This window comes from Puma concolor, chromosome F2 (genome assembly GCF_028749965.1).
Source record: "Puma concolor isolate L17-30 chromosome F2, mPumCon1.1.hap2, whole genome shotgun sequence".
NCBI classification, from domain to species: Eukaryota; Metazoa; Chordata; class Mammalia; order Carnivora; family Felidae; genus Puma; species Puma concolor.
Genome location: NC_141684.1, coordinates 45,301,516 through 45,321,487, shown reverse-complemented (window position 1 = coordinate 45,321,487; position 19,972 = coordinate 45,301,516). Strand labels below are relative to the sequence as shown.

Genomic DNA, 19,972 nt, shown 5'->3' with positions numbered 1-19,972 from the left:
GCTCCGAGCTGTCAGCACAGAGCCCGACGTGGGGCTCCACCTCAAAAACTGTGAGATCATGGCCTGAGCTGAAGTCAGATGCTTAACCAACTGAGCCACCCAGGCACCCCTGGTGTATTTTATTCTTAAAGTGGTTTTGGATTCTATTTATCAAATTTTTATCTAGTACTTTTACATCCTTTTTCTTCAATGGTAGTGGACTACAGTTTTCTTTTTTGTGCTCTTTATCAGATCTAGTTATCCATATTTTACTTTCTTCCTAACCTTCTATCCTCAGTTTTCTTAAGCACTACTGATGGGTCTAGTATTAGAAGGTTTGTAGAATCGTCCTTTTAAAAATATCCCATTGAAATAATCTGTTTCCTGGTGCTCTTTTTGGGGGTAATTTCTTGATAATGTTCTCTATTTCTTCTATAAAATCGGTCAGTTGCAGGACTCTGTCTCCAATATGGTCAAATTTGGTAATCTGTATTCCCTAGAAAATTATCCTTTTTATCTAACTTTTCAAATTTGTTTGTACATAGGTCTTTGATTTCTTATGATTTTCAAACAGTTTCTTGTTTTAATGTTTTCTGCTTTGACATTTTCTCATTTTATATTTGTGCTCTTATCTTTTTTTCTCAAAAAATTAGCTAGTGGTTTGTCTATTTTTATTCTTAAAAAAAAAGTAGGATTTTGAAATAGTATGTCTACTTCTTTCTATTGCTGCCTCTACCTTTATCTTTATCGTTTCCTTTCTTTGGCTATTTTTTTTTTTTTTTTTAGTTTATTTGTTCTTTTTCTAGTTTTTGAGGTGGGGATTCAATCATTTAATATAATTTAAAATTTTTTATTGATAAAAGCATTTAGTGCATTTAGTGAATTTTATCATGCTGATTGCTTGAAATGTTTTCTGTAGATTCTGATAGTGTTTAACTGTCAATATTTTTTAGAAATTCTGTACTTTTCAGTTTATATTTCCCCCTTTCACCCAACAATTACTTAGGAAAAGGTTATAAATTTCCAAATGAATGGATCTTTTTGTTTTTCAATTTTGCCAGTAATTTCTGGTGTTATTGCACTGTGGTCACAGAGTGCTGTTTGTAATATATCTACACTTTCGAATTTTCTGATGTTTTCCCTGTAACCTAACATATGATCAATTTTTGTAAATATTTCATGAGCACTTGGGGAAAAGATTGCATAGTCTGTTAGTATATAGCTGTAAGTTCTACCTTATTGGTTATGTTGTTAAGTTCTCAATACTCTTATCTTTTTGGTTTGTTTGTTTACTTGGTCTATCTTGCACTGAGAACTATGCACTCCTTACTGTGGGCTGCTTTCATCAGAGTAAACAGACTTGCCTAGGAGTGATGTGATTACCTTTTAGGTAAGCTGTTCATATGTATGTCATAAACATAAATGCATTCAAATATATCTCATTCATTGTCATTCAGGCAAAGAAGTAATTCCTGTCTCTCTTCTCCCTTACCATTTCTTTTATATTGCTAGTATAAAGTGCACGTATATAACCACAATAATGTAATGTGACAGGTTTCCATGTTGTAGATTAGGTAATGGGCCCTTTAAAAACAATTTTATTGAGGTATAATTGCCACACATAAATTCCACATATTTAGAGTGTGCCATTTGACAAGTTTTGACATACACACGTACCCATGAAGCCATCACCACAGTCAAGATAGTTGTGACTCCCCCAGATTTTTCCTTGACACTTGACCTTCTTCTCACTGCTTTAGGACCCCCACCTGCCATCAACCATTAATCACTATAGATTAGTTTGTATTTTTTAGAGTTTCATAAAAATATACTCATTGTATTATTTTTTGTCTGGTTTCTTCCCCTCTGTATACCTTTATTGTTGTTGATTTTCTACATTTTTGTAACATAGCAGGGATCCCTGTGATTAGAACTTATGCAGTATGTGATTGTAACTGAACTTTCTGGTCTGGGAATCTTTTTGTTTCCATTTCTACCATCTACCTCTAAGGTACATTATATGTCTCATTTTGCAAAGGAAGTGTTTCTGCTGTAACTGACACAATTTTGTGTTATTAGTGTTACTTTTCAAAAAAAAAAAAAAAAAAAAGAAAAAAGAAGAATTTTGTAGCCAAAAAACAGTAGCAGCCAAGAAAGGAATTGCTTGCTCACTCACAGAAATGGGGTGTTAATTTCCAGGCAAAGTGGCCCTGTTTAAAATGCCAACATCAGTAAGCATTTAGGTTGGGGAAACAAACACTCAGTAATAGTCAAGGCACTTTTAAAACCATTCTTCTCTTCTCCCTGTAGCTTTTATTATTCTCATGTTGGGCGTTTTGCCCATTCCCTTTTCCTAGAACTGAGAGGGGTCTGGGATTGTCCCCTGCCCATTTACTTCTGGAAGCTTTCCCAAGCTCTACTTTTCTGAAGCAACCATGGAACAGGATTTCTGCCCTGGAGGACATGGGGATATACAGCTCCTTTGTTTGACAGTTGCACAAGCATGGGGTGACACAGGTGGGGGTATTTAGTGCCAGAGCCTTGTATTATTGTACTTGGTGCATTCTGGAAATACAGTCTTGTCTTCAGGGATGATAAAAACCAACTGCAGACCCAAGTAGGAAATTTTCAGTTACTTTTGGTTTTGTACTAAACATTTTTTGGGAGTATATTAAATAAGGGGATCGTGAGTGTAGACAGGGTTTAAAATACAGACTAGTTTAACCTGCCTATTCAACACATCATATGTACTCCTTCCAGAAAAATCATTCACTTCATTCTTTTGAAGTGCAGGGGGAGGACAATCTGAAATCTCTTTTGATGATGTTACGCTATCTCACAGCCATTTTATGACTAAAAGTCATTACTTTGTTTAATCTTTCCAGCTGTATTTCTACCTAGCAAAGCTAAGAAGTAATACATGTAAAATTAGAATTATAATCCTTAAGTTTATAAAGATGAAAATCCTTCACATTAAAAACAATAATATTTATTACCCTATTATATGCCAAGTTCTGTTCTCATTTTACTACATTTATTCACGCATTCAGTCCCCATCAACATTTTATGAAATAAATAATATTATTCTTCCCATTGTACAGATGAAGTACTGAAAGGTGAAGTGCCTTATTCAGAATCTTATAATTAAGACCTGGCAAAGTAGGAGTTGGAGTCCAGTATACAGTCTCCTAACTGTTACACTACATGGCTTTCTAAACTCATACTGAGGCAGAAGCAAGGAACTCAACCTAGTAACTTTTTTTTTCAAGTTTATTTATTTATTTTGAGAGAGAGAGAGAGAGAGAGCGCGCGCGCGCAGGCAAAGGGCAGAGAGAGAGAATTTCGAGTAGGCTCTGCACTGTCAGTGCAGAGCCCGGCGGGGGTGCTGGTGAACCGTGAGGTCATTACCTAAGCTGAAATCAAGAGTCAGACACTTAACCAACTGAGCCAGGTGCCCCAACCCCGTAACTTCTAAGGCCAGGCATTTTGTTGTTCTTTTCCACATTTCACCTCCTTAATAGTAGCAGCAGCCTATACAGAAGGCATGAGGTGAGTACTGTGGCAGTGGCCTTGGCTGTGAAAACTGGGTACCTGCAATGCTCCAGGCCCTCACAGTACTTTTTCACATCACCTGCATGTCCTTCAAGGCTCGGCTTAAATGTAATCACCTCAGAGAAGCCTTCTCTGATATTTCTGGACATGGTTATAACTGATCCCCCCCCCCCACTTCCTTTGGTGAGACATTGCTCAGGATTTACATGATAGGATGCCTCAGACTACCAGGAAATATGTTCCACATATTTGCACCTCCCTTTCTAGACTGTGAGTCTCTAGAGCAGAGACTGTTTATAATTCCAGCAGCCAGCTGGTATTTAATAAACGTAAGTCGAATAACTTGAATAAGAAAAAGGTCAATTAAATGTTAATGGTATCACTATGTTAAGTAGCCAAAATTGAATTGAGATTTTTTTTTTTCTAATTTACCATTTTCTCCCTTTATCCCTGCCCAGAAGATAGGGAATGTGTTCTTATATTGTTTAAACTGTAATGCAGTTCTTGATGAAAAAGGAGTAAGAAAATGTGTAATAATTTTCTAATTTGATTATGGATTTTGCCAGATCTGTCCAGCTGAAATGTGAAGACATAGTCAATGCAGTCTCCTACCTCTTCCCACAGCTGTCCCCCGGCCACCACCCAATGAACAATGAAAATACAACGACTTCCCATGCCCCTGTGTCTTTTAATACTGTTAATACTGTCATGCTCCCGTCGTCCCATTATACAACCTTGTCGTTTTCTATAGCTGGGGCAGGAAGGAAGGCAGAAGAGTCAAATCACTGCCCACCCCTAGCACTCTTGATTCTCACTGCCTCTTGCATTAGAGGATTTTTTTTTTCTAGAAAAGTCTGAGAAATGAAAAGATTGTGGTACTTCTTTCAACCACAGAATTCCAAATAAAGATAATTCTTACGCCCCGTGAGTTTCTATATTTGACAATAAAAAATCAGATGAACAATAAACTGTGTTTCCTGGACATATGATCAGTTTGCCTCTAGGTAGTCCAACGCGCGGCTCATTTCTGTTCTCTGTTCCTTCTGGGTCCAGTTGAGGTGTTCTCTGTCTTTTTTCCTTCGGTTGCTCCTCTTCCACTAACATTTTAAATGGTCAGTTGTTCCACATTTTATTGTCAGATTAATCCTACCAAAGCCTAGCTCTGATTTTGAGCCAGCATGCAGCACACCTCTTGGCAAATTTAGGTGTTTAATAAATGTATGCGAGAGTGATGTCACTCACTCCTGCAAAACTCCCTTTTCACTACTTTTAAGGTGCTCCATATTCTGACTTCAGAATGTCTTGCTTTATTTTCTATTACTCCCCGTTGGCTAGCTGTGCTCCTTCTAAACTAGCAGCTCTGCATTCTCTGAACATATCCCGTGCTGTCCTGCTTTGTACTCATATTCTTCCCTTTTTCTGGAAGGCTGTCTAATAACTTCTCTCACTTGGATTCCTGCTCATGTGTCAAGGCACAAGTTTACCCCTATCCAGAATAATTTCCTTCTCCCTCTGAAATCTGTGGCACATTTTCTTTCTCTCGCTTTTTTTTTTTTTTTTTTTTTTTGAGAATGAGATAGAGGGTGCTCTCCCTTGTAAGTAATTTGGGGAGCAGGGGAGGGGAAGAGAGAGAGAGAGAGTGAGAGAGAGAGAGAGAAAGACTCTCAAGCAGGCTCCACACTCAGTGAGGAACCCAATGTGGGGCTTTATCGCACAATCCTAGAATTGTGACCCGAACCGAAATCCAGAGTCCCACGCTTAACTGACTGAATCACCCAGGCACCCCTGTAGCACCTTTTCTATTCCTCTCTTTTATGTGTGTGCACGCTTGTCTTGGTGTGGTTATTTATGCCTATGTCATACCTCTGAAGCCCGGCTGTCTGAAGCTCCTCTGAGGGTCCCTCTTTTCCCTTCTGCTCATGTGTGCACAACTCAGGTGCCTGCCATGCGCAGCATACAGTTTGGGGAGAAATGTGGTCTTACCTGAAGATTCTGTGGAAGAGGTGGAGAGGTACTTTTCTTTCCCTTTTTAAAAACGTTTTTGTTTTATAATAATTTTGGATTTCAGTAAAGTTGCAAAGAGGGTATACAGAGTTGCCACCTGCCCCATCCACCCAAATTTCCCCTATTAATGTAACGTCTCACATTAGTATGGCATATTAGCCACAGTTACTGAACCAGATTGATGCATTGCTATCAACTGAAGTCCATGTGTTCTATTCAGTCTTCTTTAATTTTTACCTAATGTTAATTTTATGTTCCAAGATCCCATCCAGTATACCGCATCATATTTAATTGTCCTATCTCTCTTTTGGCTCCTCTTAACTATGAAAATCTCTGAGATTTTTCTTGTTTTTGGTTATCTTCATGGTTTTGAGGACTTCTGGTAAGCTTTCTGTAGAATGTCCCCCCAGTTGAGATTTGTCTGATGTTCTTCTCATGATTAGACTGGGGTGATGGATTTTTAGGAGGAAGACCAAGGAGACAGAGCGACATTCTCATTACATAGTAGGAAGAGTATGGACTATCAATTTGATTTATAACTCTTGATGTTAACCTTAATCACCTGCCTGAACTAGTGTTTGTCATGTGCCTCCAATGTGAAGTTTCTCTCTTCCCTCCTCTCTTCCCCGCCTGACACTTTCCACACTGTATTCTTTGGAAAGAAGTCCACAGGCAGAGCCCACACTTAAGAGGTGGGAGTTAACCTTACATGAGGAGTTGAGATAAGGAGTGAGGAGTGTCTAGGTAAAGTTTTGGAATAATAATAACTAACTTACACAGGAGATTTCCCAGCTATCTCATTTTTAAGATGTAATCAAGTATTTATATCAATATGGACTCAAAGATATTTATTTTATTCTTTGGGTTATAATCCAATGCTACTTTATTTATGTTGTTCCTCAAATTGTTCTAGCTTTGGGCATTGGGAGATACTTCACTTGGCTCCTGTGTCCATCCTTGACATACCCCCGTGTATTTGGCTCTTTGTTTTTGGAGCATTTGCTTTCTTTCTGGCACTACAAAATGATACAGAATCATATGTATATTTCTTTGCCCCAGGCCTATGGGTGATTGCTTAGAATCAACCACTTCTCAAGGGAACCCTCGTTCCTTTTATTGGAGAATGGTATCCAAGGTCAATATCTGGGTGCTGCGTGTGCTCATTGCGAACAGGGTGTTATTGCTTCTAGCCCTCTTGGCTGACTAAGGACATGTATGTGTATATATTAACCCATGTATATGGACATTTTCTATCTATCTATCTTCTATCTATCTATCTATCTATCTATCTATCTATCTATCTATCCGTATCTATCTGTATCTTTTTAAACCTTTTCCCCCCAAGATACTCTCCCTGTTGTAAAGGCCATAGCCTTAATGTGATCTGCAAAAGTTCCTTCATAAATTAGTGTTTTTTTTAGTAATGAGGGGTGGGAATTTGGGAAAGCATTTTGCCTACCACACTGAGTTTATATTTCAGAACTGGAGTGTGCATTTTTCAGGTTTGTTGGCTTTTAAAAGTACTACAATGAGAAAATGCTTTGCATGGTCTGCTAAATTTAAAAAATCAAAGGCTGATCATCTATATCTGTCTTTAGACATGAGTTCCTAGATACCAACTGTAATCCCTTACCATATTGATCATCCTAGCCTAATGCCCTTTGCTGGGCTTCTCCAACAGTGGGAAACTTGGCTCCCACCATTCACCATCCATCTACTTAATTTTTAAATTTCAGTATATATGGATAGTGGTTTCAGATTGTTAACTCCTATCCCCATGGAAAATAAGTTTGTCAGCTGGAATATAGTGTCTCTTTTTCATCGTTGGTTTTACAGACTTTACTCATTTCCAGAGTTCTTCACATGAGCATTTAAAAAAATAATTAAGTTTATTTATTTACTTTGAGAGAGAGATAGTGTAGGTGGGGAAGGGGCAGAGAGAAAGAGAGATAGGATCCCAAGCAGGCTCTGCACTGACAGTGCAGAGCCCGACATGGGACTTGAACTCAAGAACCTTGAGATCATGACCTGAGCTGAGGTCAAGGGTCGTATACTTAACCGGCTGAGCCACACAGGTGCCCCTTTTGTTTGAGAACTTATGAAGACATGCTAACTAACTTGAATGGATTGAGATTCTCAATTTCCATTATGAATTGATTCTGGAAGTGCAGCTCATCAAGGAAGTGCACACTAATAGAACACATGAAAAACCGTCATTAATTGCTAAGAAACGTGTTGCATTAATATAGGTTGAACATACATTTTTTTAATTTTTTAAGTTTATTTATTTTGAGAGCAAGACAGAGAGAGAAAGCAGGGGAGGGGCAGAGAGAGGGAGAGAGAGAATCCCAAGCCAGCTCCGCAACGTCAGAGTGGAGCCTGATGTGGGGGTTGGACTCACGAACCATGAGATCACGACCTAAACTGAAACCAAGAGTCAGATGCTTAACTGACTGAGCCACCCAGGCACCCTAAACATGAGCAATCTTTTTTTTTGCCACCCCTTTCAGTGAGGTTATTTCACCCATTTAGTCTGAAAAGTCTATATATTATATAATGCCATTTAAATGACACTCTGGAAAAGGCAGAGTTTATAGAGATAGTAAATATATCAGTGGTTTTCAGATTCTTTGTCATATTTTAGTTTGGGATCTCCTGAGCTCCAAATGATTTTTTTTTTAATTTTCATACATTAAGGCTCACTCTTGTGTTGTAAAGATCTATGGGTTTTGACAAATGCTTATGTTATGTATCCACCATGACAGTATCATATAGAAGAGTTTCACCAGACTAGCAAATTCACTGTGTTTTACTTATTACACATTCTCCCACTCCCAAGCCCTTGGCAACTACTGATCTGCTTACTGTCTCTATAGTCTTGCCTTTTCCAGAATATCACAGAAATGGAATCATTCAGCATATAGCTTTTTCAGACTGTCTTCATTCACTTAACAATATCACTTAAGATTCATCCATGTCTTTGCATGGCTTGATAGCTCATTCCCTTTTAGCACCGAAAAGTATGGAGTAGGGTTTTATATTTTCAATTCTGCAGCATGCAACTTCATTAGGTATCCATTTGACATTTTTTGCTCTTGGGTTTTCTGGCCACACAGTCTTTTTTTCTTCCCCATACCCCCATGCAGCACTCAATTGTTTTCCTATTGTCATGAGCACTTTAGCTCTCTTCCCCAAACCAGCATACTCTGCTCAGTGAAGAATACAGCTCCTAGCATTTTAGCTCCCACCCAAAGAGCTTCTCTGACTTTACCTTCCTAGTAACACCTACACTACAGTAACACTTACACCAACTTTTAACATTGGTGTAGTTAAAAGTGCCCCCTTCCGGGGCATCTGGGTGGCTCAGTCAGTTAAGTGTCCAACTTCAGCTCAGGTCATGATCTCGTGCTCTGTGAGTTTGAGCCCCGCGTTGGGATCTGTGCTGACAGCTCAGAGCTTGGAGCCTGCTTCAGATTCTGTCTCTGCCTCTCCCATGCTCATGCTTTGTCTCCCTCTGTCTCTCAATAAATAATAATAATAATAAAAACATTAAAAAAAGTGCCCCCTCCCAATATCTTCATTTCACCTCTTTTTATGTTTTTTTTTTTTTTTTTTTTTTTAATATTAACTGTATCTTTATGTCTGTATTCTGGAACAATGCGTGCCTAGCCCCTTATAGGTATTCAGGAAATATTTATTGAATGGACAAATAAATGATTTGGTGTAATGTAAAAACCAGATTGCAGACAAACAAACAAAAAAAAAACAACCCTGAAATGCATGCTGTATTCCCTTGGGTAGAATAGTTGATTACTATACACTTCTTTTCCTTTTTCACTATTTGAAGGCCACTTACAAAAAATGGCCTGAAATCTGAGATACATTCAATTTATATAGAACACATGGTGTTTATAGAAACGTTTACCCAATAGTGTCACGCTAGTGAACCTTGATAATGTGTGTCACAGGTTTTCAGCATTAGCCCAGATCATCAGAGTTACTGCAAACAGCTGAAATATATCGATTGTATAACATTTATTTTCTCATAAAACATTGCATGGCCAAAGTTTGGGAGTTCGCTAGCCAGATTAGAGTTATTGTCATCTATATTATTGTAAAAGGAGCTGAAGTGGTTGTTTATTAAGTCATTAACTTTAAAAAAAAAAAAAAGTCCTTAACATTGGTGTAGAATCTAAATACTAGGCCTACAAGCAAAATAGTCTTGAAGGATCCTCATCTCACATATTTAAGTTCTAAGATAATCTTGGAAGCCACATCCGTCTGTGGGTGCTTCTAACAAAACCTGTGTTGCATGGATATTTGCTACATTCAAGCTGTGTACGTCAGCCTCTATATCCTAGAGCCTTAATTTTGATGTGGATGAACTGTTAAAATGTGAGTAGTGGGGAAAGCGGAGTTCTTAAATTTCTCATTCTTCTCTTTCTTATTCTTCTCTTTCCCTTCTTCCTCGTCCTCTCCCTCTTTATCCTTCTTAAAATATCCGCCATTGTCTTGGGTTCTGGAGAATATTGTCATCCAGAAGAGAGTTATTTCTCTTCAGCTAAATCTCACATGTTTGCAATCATCCTTCACATACCCAGTGGTTTGTGTCAGAAATGAGCTCTTCAGGGGCTTGTTGACCTTTCAGAGTCGAGAATTCTCCATTTTAGGGATTTATCCCTTGCTGGGAAGATTTTCTTTTAAGCATAAAAATGTGTACAAGTAGAATATTACAAAAACACTTTGAGTCTTTAGCTAAGTTTAGAGGAGGGTACTCCATCTTTCCTGCTCTCTGTTGCAAGGTATGTGTATGTATTTTCAATATGTGGAGTGGCTGAACTCTTCTTGTCTTGTACTTTCCTGGGCCCTTCCATTTGTAACATTAAGGTCATGGAAATAACTAAGAAGCTGCTACGAGTAGACAGTGGTTAGCCGGAAGTGGTTGATGAATGACTTCAGGTTAAGTGACCTTTGTTTCTCAGGCACGAAGAATCATTAACTCCTCTAAAAAGATGATAGAATTTAGGAAACAAATATTAAACAGAAGGTAAAATGATGATGGTTCATACAAGGCTTCCCAAAAGAGTTTGCTTCTCAAAATAAGGTAAGATTTCCTGGCATACAGATAAGAACTTTCCAGCATTCCATGTATGCAGAAAATTCCACATATGCAAACAGGTTTCACAATTTCAAAGATTTGGATTGCTTGTCTGCTGCATTTAGATGAATTGAAAATCCAACTCTCTGGTGTTCATCTTACCCCAATAATATGCTAATTTTGTCCTTAGGGCCTGTAAGAGTTAATGTCATAAGTTGGAATTTACTCACTAGTAGATAGATGCTTGGGGAAAATTGGTTCAGTGTTTTTCTTAACTGATTGTGTTTTCAGGATGAAAATCAACAGACTATGAATCAAGAGTTGCCAAGAAGATCAGTGTGTTCCATTTGTACCTATACCATTGATTGCATATTTCCCTCAGGACATTTCTACTTTGACAAACACACACACAGTTTCTTAAAAAAAAATGTTACTAGCTGGAGTTGCTGCTCGGGCTTCCTCTGTTGGCAGAAACAGAATGCCTGATTTCTATGTTGGCAATCCAGATTATTTTTTATTCTATATTGAATAAATGGGGCTGCTAAACTGCAAACAATTCAAATACATTTCTTTCTGCACCTATAAATTCTTTCAAGTTTTCCTGAGTTGGGAAATGTGGTGAGGCCCCTTCTACGTGTTCAAAACTGTAGCTGGTTTCCTATGATGAGTAAATATCCATGACATCTCATGATGTTCCTGTGCCTTACATATTTTGCATGTTTTGCAAGTTTTGAAGTCCTTATATTATTTCACATTCACTTTATAATGATTCTACAAGATAGATAGCATAGACTTCAGTCTAATGGCTTATAGATGATGATGAGGCTCAGAAAATTTCAGCAGGTTTTCTACAGTCACAGAACTAGGACATAGGGAAGCCAGGATCAGAACTTCAGTTTTCAGATTTGAGCCCAGAACACTCTACTCTGATGCAAGTTCAGAGCATTATCGCTTTTGGTCAAAGGACATTGCAATATGATAGAAATGATATATTTTGCAATTTATGCCCTAGTGTTAACAGATAGCACTTTATACTTCTCTTTTTCATCACTGTCACCTCTTCACAGAAGGAGATCTCATTGCTGTTCTGTCCTCTGATTTCTTTAATAACTAATCTGATTTTCCAAAAAGAATTTTAAGACATGACCTAAATATGGTAATTAACACACTGAGAGGATATATCAACATGACCCGCTTTGTGTCCCTTTTCTAGTGTGGATACTCATGAATATAATTTAATGTTACTTTCAAAACACTGAATTTTATGTTTTGTAGTTTAAAAACTTTTTAAATGTTTATTTATTTTGAGAGAGAGAGACAGAGTGTGAGTTGGGGGGGGGGGGCGGGAAGGGGCAGAGAGAGAGAAGGAAAGACAGAATCTGAAGCAGGAAGCAGGCTTGAGGCTCCAAGCTGTCAGCCCAGAGCCCATTGCGGGGCTCCAACTTACGAACTGCAAGATCATGACCTGAGCCGAAGTTGGTTGCTTAATTGATAGAGCCACCCAAGCATCCCTGTTTTATAGTTTCTATGACTGAGTTTACACAGTAGTATTCAGTCAAAGGATGGGCCACCTTCTAAAAGCTCTCTCACTGGCAGAGGAAGAACACTAACCGTTGCTTTGTTAATAGGAGAATTTTGGTTCCTTTGGTCATCTTTTGCCCAGCAGAACTCAATGCACAGCTTCTACTCAAAGTTGATAATTTTGTTTGGTCATGAAGCACAGCGGTAGGAGTAGCAAGGAAATTTTTAAGGAAAATGACTTTTCTGCCTATTCTTGGGTTTCTGAATTCATATCCCTTTAACCTAGCCCTATCTTTTGTTCTTCTCCGCCTATAAATAAGTCCTGATATCTTCTTATTATTAGTGGCCATTTAGAACTACTTGAGAGAGTTTCTAGTCAAAAAAGGGTTTCCGTTTCTCAGGACCGGGGAGAAACTCAGGAAATGGCCTTTTTTTTCTTCAGTGCTTTTGAGATTTTAAACCTACTGGGTGTGGGGTAGTGAAATTCTGAAATTTCTTTTAAATTCTGAATTTTTTTTAAAGTATCATAAATGCAAATTTTTTTTTTAAATTTTTTTTTTAACGTTTATTTATTTTTGAGACAGAGAGAGACAGAGCATGAACAGGGGAGGGTCAGAGAGAGGGAGACACAGAATCCGAAACAGGCTTCAGGCTCTGAGTTGTCAGCACAGAGCCCGACGTGGGGCTCGAACTCACGGACCGTGAGATCATGACCTGAGCCGAAGTCGGCCGCTTAGCTGACGGAGCCACCCAGGCGCCCCTCATAAATGCAAATTTAATTTTTCTCCACAGAGCCCCACATATGAACCGATTCGAGTATATTTCCCTTTTTTATGACTTATATGATGAGGAATAGAGAAAAAAGGAAAAGTCAATATTCAGGGGAACAAAACGTGTTCACTTTAACCGAAGCAATTACACTGTACCCAATAATATTTGGAAAGCCTTGGAACCTAGTTATGTTCTCAAGAAAACTCAAGATACTGGATATATACAATTTAAGAAATCCACTTCACATCAGTTCTCTATGTCTGTGTGAAATGGAAATGAAAACGTGTCAGGTAGTAATTCCTCTAGGAACCTGGGGAAATGTCATTTTCCTTTGTCCTCTTAGGTGGCCATGTTTGTGCTACAGCTGGGCAGTGCCACATTCCTGCTTACGGAGCCTGTGATCAGTGCCATGACAACTGGAGCTGCCACCCACGTCGTGACTTCACAAGTCAAGTATCTCTTGGGAATGAAAATGCCATATATCTCTGGACCACTTGGATTCTTTTACGTGAGTTTCCCATATGTCTTTGTTCGTGTGTTTTGGGAGTGTGTTTCACAAAGTAGAATCTGGTTAATTCTAATACTGTGTTGAAGGACCTTGGGTTTAAATACAGTCTTTGAGGATACTTGAAGTGTGATTTAGGATACAAAACTAGTTGAACAAATTCTACTGATTTTGGAAGAAATTCTGTACAACAGTTGAGTATGGTATAATTTGGGGTCACGATTAGGAAAAAATAACTGGAATTTTTTTGAGAGTCAGATATGTTGCCAACTTCTCATGGCAGCCATCTACTGGGGTTGTGGCCCAGTTTAACTACAGTACGCTCGACCACATTCATTCAGTGTTGTGAACTCTGGTTTGGCTCAAATCACAGGCCTGGTCAAGAATTGGTGGCTCAAGCCCCAATAGCAGACAGTTATTAAAAGTCATTTGAACAGAGAAAGGAACCTAGGGCCAGTTTCAAGATGTTATCCTAATACTACTCCATTGTTTTTGTGTCTTTTTGAAGCTGACCTAAAATCTATGACCGCTCAGGAAGTCACATCCTATGGGAGCTTTAGAAGAAAATGAATGTCTGGTTAATAAACTTGAGGGCAACGAAACTTCCTTTTACTTAATTTTATGTGGTAGAGGAAGAAAAAAACATTTCTTTCTACTCTCTAGGTTCTGAGCTGTGGGCCCTCTAACAAAAAATAGATTAACAAGAGAAAACTAACAAGTTTATTACCATGTATATCTCATACATACATGGGAGAAACTCAGAGATGAGTAACTCAAAAGAGGGGGCCAGAACTTGGGCATAAATACCATCTTCACCTAAAACCCAGGAAGAGAGTGTGGGGAGGCAGGTTATGGGAAGGGGACCATGAAAAGTACTATAAACAAGGATAAGGTTTGCTGTGCAGATGCTAAGTTGCACCTTCTCCATTGATAAGAGTTTCTTGTGATTTAGAGTCCTCCTTTCCTTCTTAGTACCCAGAGAGAGACACCTTACAAAGGGACATTTCCTTTATAAATGTAAATTTCTCTTACAAAAGGGTAATTTGTACTCTTCAGAGCTTCCTTGCCTCTGCTGTTTCTCCAGATAATAAGCTGAAAATAATCCTAATGTCAAAGAGGCTTATTTTGAGGTGGCATATTTTGGGGTGGCATATTTGGAGCTCCCACAGTGTAATACTGTATGCTAAATAACATTAATGTTTTATAATGAGGGTATTCCTACCCTCAATTTTCTTGATCTTAAAGGCTAAATGTTAACATGCGGAAGTACAGTAATTTCTTTATCGAATCCCTGATGTTGAGGTGGTTTGTCGTGTTTCACTCTTATACACAGTATTATACACAGCCTTATGAGGATCTTCGTTATTTGTGTGTTATGGTCTGTATCACCAATTATTTCATTAGGATAAATTCCTAGTGATGGAATTACCGATCAAAAGGGTGTAATTCGTTTTTTTCTTTTTTTTGCCAAATTTCAATCTAAAAAGTTGTGCTAATGAATATTGCACTCTCATTCTATCATCATCAACTCTGATTGTTACTGTTTTTAAAATTCGCCATTTTGGTCTGTGAAAAGTAGGAGTATTTATCTACTTAAACGTGTGTTTTTCTGATTAACTGGTAAAGTGGTCAATAAACAATAACAATTGGCAAGACAGAGCTGGGCGCTGGTCCTGCATTTTTGTTATGTAGGTAATATCCTGCTCAGTGATTCATTCATTGTAAGAAAGCTTAAAACTGAAACAAGAACACTGGAACAGAGCCTGGAGGCAACATAATTCCATGCTCCAGTACAAACAAGAGCAGACCAAAGTAGCTGTAAGCTGTCAGGTGACCAGTGGAGTAAAGACTTGGTGACGCCAGGTCTACCCCCACAGAACCGCATCAGCACTAGATTCTGCCTTGACCTCCTTGAATGGGGTGCTCCTCTGTGCACGTGAGGTGAAAGGAAATACGAGCAGGTTATAAATTAGCCTCTTCAGTCACTATTCACCTACACAAATAATCATCCTTCCTTTTCCTGGTTCTGTTAACGGAAGCAGGGTCGCCGGATATGGGAATGACATTTAGCCTTTCAGCTTGCTTTTCTCACGGCAGTGTGCCTAAAATGCTACCTTAAAGGGTTTTGCGTATGATTTTGTTTCCCATCCTGTTTTCTTGTGAGGAAAACTGTAAGCGAGTTGGTCTTCACTTTGTGGGTGAAATACCATGTGGCTTTTTGGGGAGGGGTTAAGTTCTCACAATGAAAGAGAATCAGATCTAAAAATTGTTGCAGGTGTCTGACTTTAAATTCACACTATTCCGTTGGTGGAAGTTGCTGTGCTGTGTGTTGAGGGAAAATGAAGAAAGTTGCTCTTGCTTTTCAATGTCACAGAGTCCTCCAGCGTTTAGGCTCCTAGGTTGGAATGGTGCCTGGATTCTTCGCCGGTGTTTTGAAGTGAATAGGGACATTTTAACGTCAAAAATCGTGGCAGTCTGAGCTTTAGATCAAGAAATAAGTTGTGCATCATGTGTAGGTTATACTGGGACATCTGCAAAGTGAGCTTTGGTGTAGTTAGGCTGAAGAATCTGATGATGATAATGTGTCCTCTGAACTTGCCCCTGCATCATGTGGGTGGGATGTGAAGGAGCAGAGCTGAGCTCAGCACAGAACGATAGAACAGAGGACAAAATGGAGGCCTTGGTCACTTGGTCAGAGAACCCAGAGGAGAGCGATTAACACATTTGGGGGATTTTTCACTCCGACTGTGCTTCCGACCTCTGAGCTTTTGCAACTGTTATATCCTTTTTGAAAGCCTCAGGCTGATGGGAGATAAAGATATTATTTGGGACATAAATTAATATCTAGACCATTTGAGGTTCTTGCACAAGGAGCCAGTTATCACTGCTAATTTTCTCAGCTAGAACCCTCATCTTTCTTAAAAGAACGCAAGTTTGGCCAATCAAAATTAATTCTGGTAGTAGCAATCCTTAATATCAGCTTTGAGAGAAAACACAGCCTTCTGCCCTTATCCTGTTCTGAGGTCACTGTAAGTTTGGCTTCTCAGTGTCTTTTACCTGGGCGATGCCTGATTCTGTGCAAAATCTCCATCCCTTTGGTTGCTCTGGGCTGGTTGATGTTCTTGCCTCAGCAGAACATTTTTATTTTTATTTTTGTAAGTTTATTTATTTTGAGAGAGAGAGAGAGAGTGCAAGTGGAGGAGGGGGCAGAGAGAGAGAGAGAGAGAGAGAGAGAGACAGAGAATCCCAAGCCGGCTCTGCACTAACAGTGCAGAGCCCTATGTGGGACTCAAACTTATCAACCCTGAGATCATGACCTGAGCCAAAGTCAGACCCTTAACCAACAGACCCAGGCGCCCCATGCAGAACACTTTTAGAGAACAATTTGAATCAGATACAGGTGCTGGTACCGTGCTCACTTCTGCCCTGTCAGATTATAGGAAAGGTCTCTGGCAGGTCTTAAGAAGGAGATATGCCCTAATGCATTTCCGTTTTCTGTGTCTGTAGATCACATGTGACCCATGCTAGCTAAGCTCAATAGTTAGACCACTTTTTCTCTTCTACCTGAAAACTGTTACCCAGCTTCATAAGATGAGGGGCTCTCCCAGAAGTGTTAAACCCCACTAAAGCTTTTTGAGTGCCTTGGAATTTCTAGGGTCTTTCTATGCAAGTGGATCCTCTGGAACACTATTATGATGCTCCTATATTTCCAATAATAAGTGGATGGAATTAGGCCTAATTCATCTTTTTTTTTTTTTTTTTTTTTTGCCTTCCTAAATCCCTTCACACATAATGCTTTACTTTTCCCTTTGTTCTGCAAGTTTTATCTCTAAATTCATATACTTCTAATGAATTTAAATTATGGCTGTTTCTTAATGATCTTTAAAGGAGTGGGTAAATATCAGTTTTTTTCTCTGATTTAACTTTTAGCTCTGGTGATTTTATTAGGGCCCATACAATCAAGTAGACACTAATTGATCTATCTTTTCTTTTCCTTAGAAAGAGGCAACAGGAGAAAGAACTTTAGAATTTTAAAAGCCCAGATTCAGATCAGAACTCTGGCTTTGACTAAGTATCTTTGGCTCCTGCTCTATAAATTGGTGATAATTTTACCTATTGGGAGTCATTTCCTAAATGAAATTTCTGGAATAAAATAAGTGTTCATTAAATAGAAGCCATTATCTTTATACTGGTAATTCATATTGGATATAACCAAGATTTTTTTTAAAAGTGCTACTTATGTAATAGATACTCTTATCTATTAATAATAATAGAATAGTAATAGATACTTTTCCTATAATCTGCGGAGGACTCAATCAAATAATCAAAGCTAAATAGTAAAACAAACTTACTTCTCTTTTTGCAACTTAGAAATATGACTTCGAAATTTATAAAACTTTAAAAAATAACTATATCTGCTCTTAATAAGGGTTAGTCATCAGAATTGAAGAAATTCTGTTTTTTAGTTTATTTTCATTGAAAAATATTTCCATCTATTCAGCTCACCATCCCCAACGGTTATAAACTCGCTTAATAAGTTATAAACACTGCTGGAATATATTTAAAACTAAGCAGAAGCAATAAGATTACGAAGGTCAATTCTGTCTTGCGACTCTGGCTCACCAGTTACATTGTTTCATTCCTGTTGTTCTTAAGATTCAAATATTTGACTGATAGTTGGTTCCCCAAACAGATAAGAGGGAACGTTTAATTCTTCTCTAGAATAAATTTTTTTTAACTGAGAAATGATAATGTATCCTTTTATTAGAAAGGATGTTTCCCCAAAAGGCACAATAAAAATTACAAAAATTCCTAGTTCATATTAGCACATGTGGATTTCTTTGAGATGGCGCCAGTGTCTTGGCCTGTAGTAACATATGATAAATTTGGCAAAGTTAGTTTCACTGGCATGGCTTTATATGAGTACTGTTCTAAATAATTATGTACAGTTCTGTACATTAAACCAGAGAGCACAAGTCAAGCTTGGCAATATATTCGACTACCCTTTTTGGAAGTTTTTATTTCCTTCCTTAAATATGAGGAGTTTCAAAACTGAAAAACAGTTTCATTCCTGCCCCCATCCCTGAAGTACAAGTGAAGCACTTTTCTAGTTTGAACATCCCTGAAGGCTGCAAAGCAGGAACCAAGAATGTTAATGAAATGGGATAGAAATGTCAGAAGGAAATCGGAGCCAATGAAACTTTTTTTTTTTAAATAGAGAATGAGATCACAATTAAATATGTACAAATGAGGTTTATATGTGGAGAATAAATCTACTTTGAAGACCTAAGCCCTCTGGGAATTCTGAATCAAGAACACACTTTGGTGGTTTATGAAAGCCTATGTTTTCTCTGCAGTTATTGTGACATGTCTATTGTGAATTGCAGGGATGTTCAACATACTCTGAAAAATGGACAGAATAAATTGAAGGGAAAGAAAATGAATGTTCATCTGCAGCTTGATTCAATCAGCAATGCAGGGGATAGAAAATGTGGCAGGTTTAACTTGGGTATGGAACAATACCATACCACTCGACCTTGCCACTCGACCATCTTGGGTTAAGCTCTCTCCATCCCCCACAATTCACTGAAAAATGCAGCACTCCAAAATCCACGCTCAAGTAATTCAACTTAAACTTAGTGTTCTAAACAAGCGATGGCTGGATGCCACCTGGGCTGTGGCAAGCTTGGTTGTGCATGTTGTGAGTTTCGTGTACCCAATGTTGTCTCTCGTGTCTAACACACCATACTTGCCCTAGTTCACATTTTGGTTGCAGACTTCATTTATCCCTTAAAGCAATACTGAATGGATTTATGCCCAGTGTGAGAAGCGCTTATTGATGAGAAGTTTGCATATAATTATGTAAAAAATAATAGAGTGTTGTGTTTTCTTTCTTCCTTTTGAGGTCTTGTTTGTACTCATAAAAATACAGCCTAGGGTTAAATTTTCAGCTTCATATTTCTGTTGTTTTTCTGTTTGTGCTACTTTAGGATGTAGAAGGATTTGAGGCATTTGATTTAACAATGCTTATCTCAGAATGTGTAATGATATAATGATATGCAGGCAAAGTTTATAGGAGACATCAAATTCTTAAGAACAGGGAGAATGGGTACCAGCATCAATTTTGGAGGGATTGGAGATGGCTTTAGGGATCCCTAAGCAAAATCTATATCTGCTTGGAGGTGGGATTCAAACATAATAAAGTTGAAAGTGAGTTGGAGCAGGGAGAGGGCATGTCTGGGCAATTGTAGGTCATGTTTAAAGGTCCCAAGGGAGGTGAAAGCTGACTTTAAGAACAAAAGTCAGGAAAAAAAAAAAAAAAAAAAAAAAAGCCAGGGCTGACAGCAGACTTCAGTCTCGTCACCTGCCAGATGGGAGAGTTGGACTAAGTGTGAGGCTTCAAAATCAAAAATGTTCAACAGGCTAATCTGGGGAGATTTTCCAAACTACACGTGGACGGGAAGAGATTAGTGTGCATCCTTGAATCAAGAACCACTAGAATTGATTTCCTTAGTAAATATTAACTAACTGCCTCATAGGCA

General features: G+C 38.4%; 1 protein-coding gene across 3 annotated transcripts in view; it reads left to right on the top strand.

Moving 5' to 3' along the window:
* Positions 1-19,972, top strand: part of SLC26A7 (solute carrier family 26 member 7) — a 119,642-nt gene that overhangs the window by 36,856 nt on the left and 62,814 nt on the right. For all 3 annotated transcript variants that reach the window (XM_086696063.1, XM_025922634.2, XM_086696064.1), the window contains one exon: positions 13,269-13,433. In XM_086696063.1, coding sequence (XP_086552189.1) covers positions 13,269-13,433 — 165 coding nt within the window. The remainder of the gene's footprint in view (positions 1-13,268; positions 13,434-19,972) is intronic.